Source organism: Tupaia chinensis, unplaced genomic scaffold, assembly GCF_000334495.1.
Source record: "Tupaia chinensis unplaced genomic scaffold, TupChi_1.0 Scaffold000042_2, whole genome shotgun sequence".
NCBI classification, from domain to species: domain Eukaryota; kingdom Metazoa; phylum Chordata; class Mammalia; order Scandentia; family Tupaiidae; genus Tupaia; species Tupaia belangeri.
In genome coordinates, this window is record NW_006159498.1 from 162516 (window position 1) to 169555 (window position 7040).

At 57.2% G+C, this 7040-nt stretch overlaps 1 protein-coding gene across 1 annotated transcript in view; it reads left to right on the top strand.

The window, feature by feature from the left end:
* Positions 1–7040, top strand: part of SEPTIN12 (septin 12) — a 10283-nt gene that overhangs the window by 1100 nt on the left and 2143 nt on the right. Inside the window, exons 3-7 of the mRNA XM_006140721.1 lie at positions 1268–1393; positions 1469–1550; positions 3611–3748; positions 3855–3972; positions 4062–4157. Of these exons, the coding sequence (XP_006140783.1) occupies positions 1268–1393; positions 1469–1550; positions 3611–3748; positions 3855–3972; positions 4062–4157 (560 nt within the window). The remainder of the gene's footprint in view (positions 1–1267; positions 1394–1468; positions 1551–3610; positions 3749–3854; positions 3973–4061; positions 4158–7040) is intronic.

Consider the following 7040-nt stretch of genomic DNA (forward strand, 5'->3'; position numbering starts at 1 on the left):
GGGGGCGGGGTGCACAGGGGGTGCGCGGGGGAGGTCATGCCCCCAGGCTCAATCACCCAGCATGATTCGATCTGGGGCCACATACACTGGTGTGTCTCTAGGAATCTGTCCAACTGCCCTTTGGCAAACCAATGGCTCCCCAGGAATGATCTAGCCATCATTTCAATTGCAGAGGACAGGAGCACTTGCCAGAGAGATAGAGACAGTGAGAAAGCACCCCCAGTGGGGTGTGTTCAGGCCACTGTCCCCTCTCCACTTTCCCATCCTGTTGGAATCTGGGGCATGTGCACCTGGTGCGTCTCTCAAGCTACCAGGGTCAGGATTCAAACCATGATCAGCCATGTGGGGTCAGGGGCTCTTAACCACCAGGTCATAGGACTGGCCAAGTCTACCCCTTTGATGGAATATTACTCAGCCATGAAGAATGAAGCACTGACAGGTGGATGAACCTGGTGCCAAGTGAGAGAAGCGAACACAAAGGCCTTACCGCGTGCTTCCGAGCATGAGGCGTGTCCCAAATAGGCAGACCCACAAAGGCAGAGGGTGGGCTAGTGGGTGCCACGAGCCGGGGACAGGCGGCCCTGGGGAGTGGCCACTTCACGGGGACAGGTCTCTTTTGGGGTGATGAAAACACCCTGGAACTCGACACATGAGGGGCTGGTGGCCAACGTGGTCTAGAGGTACCTTACTCACTGGATATGGCTGATGGCTGGCTTGCTCCGTTTTGTTTTGCCTTTGCTGTAGGTGCGTGTGCTCACCGGGGAGAGGTGGGAGAGTGAGAAGTCGCCCCTCCAGGCAGTTTTCACAAAGCCGGCCGCGTGAAATCCAGCGCCTTAAACACATCACCTGCTGGCCCCACCGGCTAATTTTTCATTAACTAAATTTTACTTCTATAAGAAAAAGGCAGGACAGGACGGTGGCACAGCAGGAAGTTGCCACGCTCTCTGAGGCCGCCCAGGGTCCCGGGGCTCGTCCAGAGACCTCTCTGAGTACTCCGGGCGCTTGCGTGCCCATGATCCCTGGCCGGCTGGAGCTGGGGGCGGAGCGCAGCGTCCAGACCTTGCTGGGGTGCTGTTTCTCTCACTCACGGAGGAAATAAATAAAAACATCTTAAAAGAAAGAAAAGGGAGGGGAAGGCCCGCGCTGGACATGGTGGGAGGTACTTACGTTGCACTTGGAGACAGTCGGCTTCTGAGCGAGGGGTGTGTGTAAGGGGTGGAGCGACGCAGCCTCAGCACCCTGCTCCGGCCTCTCTTGCTCCTCCCAGGGCAGAGCGGGCTGGGCAAGTCCACCATGGTGAACACACTATTCAAGTCCAAAGTGTGGAAGTCATCGGTGCCGGGCCTGGGGGTGCCCACACCCCAGACGCTGCAGCTGCACTCCGTGACCCATGGTGAGTCTACAGCAACAGGCGGGCACCCCCCACCCCGGCCCGGTCCAAGGTCCAACCCCTCCCCGCCCTCCACAGTCATCGAGGAGAAGGGCGTGAAGCTCAAGCTGACAGTGACCGACACTCCCGGCTTTGGGGACCAGATCAACAATGACAAGTGGTGCGTGCTGTGGACAGGTTGAGCCTCTCTGCCCATGCCCTGCAAGCTCTGGGGACCATCCCAGCCCCGGAGCGCCCTGGCTGGGCATCTGTGAGCCGCAGTGTTCCCCTCAGTGCAATGGGTTCCTTCAAGTCGTCCTCCGCGTCAAAGGAGGGGAGCTTGCAGTGGTCTTAGCTGGCTGCCCGGCACACCGTGGTGCTCGTTCAAGGTCCCAGGACAGCAGGGAATCAGAAGCCCTCACTCCAGAGTCAGGAACCCCAGGGAGGCCATGCTCTAGCTGCGTAAACTGGATCTGGTTGCAGACGTTGTGGGGCCTTGGCTTCCTCCATGGTAACTCGGGGGTGATGGCGCCCACCCTGAGGCGTTCTGGGCTCTGGAAGAGGACAGCTGATAAAACACACATGCACCCGTGGCTGGCCACTGCGTGATCTGGGGGCCCAGTGAGAGCAGGGCGTGAGGCCTATGCTCAGAAATGACTAAGAATTGTAAGAGCAGACAGGCCCAGGCCCTGGCTGCACATGGCCGACCCCACAGTTCGAGTCCTGTATCCGGCAGCTTGACAATCATGCTGGGTACGTGCCCAAAATTCCCAACAGGAGGGGGAAATGGAGGAGAGGAGACTGCAGCGTGCCCATGCCCTGGAGAGCCCCCCCTCTCCGTCTCTCTAGAGAGCACACACCCCTCCAGCAAAATAAAAGGAGAAAAAAAAGGGAAAGGGTGTAAGACGGACACTGCAGAGCGATCGAGCAAGCGGGGCCGAGCCTGGAGCCCTGCACGGGGAGCCACCGCACGCCGAGCTGCACGCCCAGGACGAGGGGGACGGCAAGGGCCAGCGCAGATACACAGCCTGGCCGCATGCGAGTCCCGCTGCACAGAGGGCAGCCCACGGACAGAACCAACGATCCGAACAGGACTTTTTTTTTTTTTTAAAGAACTATTTTATTTAATTTTAAATGTATTTATTTACTTTTGAGAGGTTTTTGCTATAGGGCGTGTGTGCTCTACAGACAGACAGAGAGAGACCGAGAGACAGAAAGCTAGAAATCCCCCCCCAAGGAGGATGGTCACGCCGCAATCCCTTCTCCTCCATTCTCCTCTCGGGATCTTGGGCACACACGCACACATGCCCGGCGTGAGTTTAAGCCACCGGGTCCGGGACTCGAACTGCAGGTGACTACATGGGAGTCCAGCAACATAGCCATTACGCTAACTGCTGGTCCCATGTATTTATTTATTTTTAATTTGACCAGAGAGGGTCAGAGTGAGAGAGAGAGAAAGTGAGAACGCAAGCCACCAGGTCTGGGACTTGAACTATAGTCAGCTGTGTGGGAGTCCAGTGCCCTTAACCACCATGCCACCTGCTGGCCCCCAAATAGGACATTTTTGAGAGTGAAGGGAAGTCTGCCATGAGGCGGGAGGAGCATGTGGAGAGGCCAGGAGGCAGGCGGGGCTGCGGAGTTTGCGGTTTTCAGTGGGGTGGTGGAGAGACTCACGAAGGTTACTTCCAGAGGGTGGACAGATGAGGACCGTGGGTGTGCCGGGCAAAAGCCTTCCTGGCAGAGGCATGGCAGGGGCAGAGGCCCTGAGACAGGACCAGCTGAGGTGCAAGGAGGGGGAGGTGGCAGGACCAGGCAGGGCCTTGGAGGGCAGCGTAAGGGCTTCGCGTTTCTGTCACTGGACACTGAGTGACACACGTGTGCCCACAGCTGTCCCTGTGACCCAGGGCTGTGCAGGGGTCTGTCGGCTGCGATGCTGGCAGTCGCCCAGAGGGGGCGCTTGTGAGAGGGTTCCGCAGACTAGAGTCCAGGCAGCTGGAACCAGGCTGGGGCGCCTCCCTCCTAATGCTCACCCCTCCCTTAGGAACTGGCGATGCCTGCGTCCTGCAGACAAGGAAGCTCAGGCCTGGGCACGGGTGGCCCTGGGTCTCTGAGGGGGTGTGGGGTGTGGGAGGGTGGCCGGGCAGCCAGCCGGCCCTGGGCACCTCCGGGCGGGCCCCGGAGGACTGCAAAGGCGGGAGGGGCTCCGGTGGGGTTCTGAGGGGCAGCCGGTCCCCACCCCAGCTGGGACCCCATCCTGGGCTACATCAACGAGCAGTACGAGCAGTACCTGCAGGAGGAGATCCTCATCACCCGCCAGCGCCACATCCCCGACACGCGGGTGCACTGCTGCGTGTACTTCGTGCCGCCCACCGGACACTGGTGAGGAGCTGCACGTCTCGTGGGGGGTCCCCACGTGGGGTGCAGGCTGCTCCCCCTAGTGCATACACTCAGCACGCTGCCACCACCATCGGCCCCTGCCTGGCAGCCTGCGGCCCCTGGACATCGAGTTCCTGCAGCGGCTATGCCGCACTGTGAACGTGGTGCCCGTGATCGCCCGGGCGGACAGCCTGACCATCGAGGAGCGAGAGGCCTTCAGGCACAGGGTGCTCTGGGTGCCTGGGAGGGCTGGGACCCCCTTGGCAGTGGAAAACGTGGGCAGAGTAAGCTGAGGTCATGTGTGTGTGGTCCCCAGATCCAGCAAAACCTGAGGACTCACTGTATTGACGTGTACCCGCAGAAGTGCTTTGACGAGGACATCAATGACAGGGTCCTCAACAGCAAGATCCGGGTAAGGCCGTCGTGGGCACAAGGCTGCCGGGATGAGGGCTGGGTGATTCTCTTTCCACCTGTCTTTTCCAACTGAAGGTTTATCTCTACAACGTGGGGAATGTGCACCTATTTATAGCAGAGGTGAGTCTCCAGCCACCCATAAGCTCAAGGTGAGCAGAAATTCCGCACGCCGACACCGGCAGCCCTCAGAAGGGGAAAACGTGTTGGCAAATCGCATGGCTAGTAAGGGTCCGGTACCTTGGATGTAGATAGAGCAATTTCAGCCCAATGACAAAACCCATTTAAAAGGAGCTAAAGATCTGGCCGGCCCCATAGCCCAGCGGCAAAATACTGTGCATAGCAAGCTGGACCCACAAGGCCAACCGTGGTTCGGATCCTGGCCTGAGCAGCCTGAAAAACACACCAGGTGTATGTACATGCCCCAAATCCTGAGGGGATGGAGAGAGGAAAAAGGACTGGTGTGATCACACCCTCCTGGGGGGATTCCTCCCCTCTCCCTCCCTCCCTCCCCCCTCTGGCGATTAAAGAAACAAATGTACTTTTTAAAAATCGGGTAAGAGATTTGAATAAATATTTCTCCAAAGCAACTGTACGAATGGCCAAGGAGTACATGGAAACTGCTCAACACATCACTGGGCAAATACGAATGGCGACCAGAGTGCAAGGCCAGTGCCCAGGACCATGCTGCTCAGACGCCATGTGCCACAGGCTGGGGCCACGTGGAGGCCCAGGCCCGATTCTCCGTGTAGCCTAAAGGATGGGCACAGTGATTGCACCTGTGAGCCAGCAGCTTGCGAGATCAAGGCAGGAGACTCACAGCAGCAAGAGCTCGTCCAAAAACAAGCAAAACACAGTGAGACGCTCCTTCGTACTGGCAGAGGTGGCTGATACCAAGCGATGTCGTGCAGGAACTGCAGACTGGGCAGCTTCCGCGGGGACGGTCTGGCCCCTCCTCAAAGGGCTGCACACCCAGTGACCTCGTGACCTGTCAGCTACACTCCTAGGTCTGTACCCAAGAGGCACAGGGACACGCATGCACACACCAACTGGAACGTGACGCTCACAGCAGCGCTGACCGCAGGAGCCACGAGAGAAACGGTGTCTGTCGTGGCATGTGGATGGGCAGCATGTGGTCTAGCTGTCCCGGGGTCCCACCCCGCCCTACGGAGGGACGAAGCGCACTAAGCACGGTTGGGCCTGGAAGACACTGTCGGCCACACGAAGGATTCCACAGACAGGACAGGAGAAGGAAGGGGAGCGGGGATGGGAGGCGAGGGGAAGGAAAATGAAGGGAAGAGAGGAGTCAGCTGTTGGAGTGGTGGTTGAGGCCCACGGCGTGGGTACAGTTCCAGACCTGGTGGCACGAAAGTCACACCAGGGTGTGTGTGCGCATGTGTGCTCAAGATCCCGAGAGGAAAACGGAGAAGAGACTGTGGCACGGCCACCCTCCCTGAGGGTGATTTCTCACTCTCCCTCTCTTCCTCCCTCGTCTCTCTCCAGGGGGTGCATGTGCCCTACAGCAAGGTTTACTTTGATTATTGTTTTGAGAGGTTTTTGTTGTTGTTGTTATAGGGCTAATGCGCTAGACAGACAGACAGAAAGCGAGAAATCACCCCCCAGGGGGGATGGCCACGCCACAGTCCCTTCTCCTCCACTCTCCTTTTTGGATCTTGGGCACGCACGCACCCATGCACACAATGTGAGTTTAAGCCACCAGGTCCAGGACTCGAACCGCAGTTGACTACATGGGAGTCCAATGTCTTTTTTGTCCTTGTTGTTTGGTAGAGATTTACGCCTTAGGGCATGTGCATTTGCTGCAGAGAGAGACAGAGACAGCGAGAGGGAAAATGAGAAATTGCCTCCAATGGGGCATGGCCATTAGGCTATGCCTTTAGGCTACATGGAGAATCGGGCCTGGGCCTCCATGGGAGTACAATGACATAGCCATTATGCCAACTGCTGGTCTGTTTTTTTTTTTTTTAAAGAATCATTTTATTTAACTTTATTTATTTATTTATTTTAATTTGACCAGAGAGGGACAGAGCAGGGGTGGAGCCAGAAAGCAAGCCACCAGGTCCGGGACTCAAACCATGGTTGGCCATGTGGGAGTCCAGTACCCCTAACAGCCATGTCACCTGCTAACTCCCCTAGCAAAATTTATTTTTAAAAAGAAAGGGAAAAAGTAAAGGGAGGGAGGTAAAAGGAGCCTCCGTCTTCATCTCACCTGAACTGGCCGACTTCCTCTCTGAGCCCCACCATGCTGTCCATGCCGCCTGTTCCCCTCGGTGCTCTGGACTCTGTGAGCACCTGGGGGAGTCTGGGATTCACCAGCCACAGAGCCTGGGCCCCAGCGCCCTCCCCAGGGCTCAGTGAGCCTAGCAGTGCTTTTACTTGGGTTGGAGAGCAGTGGTGGGCTGGTGACGTGTCGTGTCAGCGCCCCAGCCCTGGCCGGTGTCTCTGCAGTGCATAGACCACACGTCTGTACATGGAGCCCTGCTTCTCACTGGCTACCTGGTTGCTCCCTAAACTCCCTCCTATGCCCTCTCCACTGGAGCAATGAACATGATTTCCTGCAGAAGATTCAAAAAGCCTCACCCTGGGACCACCAGATGGTGTAACGGTTACGTCGCTAGACTCCCATGTAGTCGACTGTGGTTCAAGTCCCAGACCTAGCAGCTTAAAACTTAAGCCAGGTGCATGTGTGTGCATGCCTGAAATCCTGAGAGGAGAACAGAGAAGTAATTGTGGCATGGCCATCCTCCATAGGGGGGCGATTTCTCACTTTCCGTCTCTCTGTCTGTCTCTGTTACTCCAGCGAGTGCATGTGCCCTAGAGCAAAAACCTTTCTAAAAAAATATATATATATCTATATAAAACATTG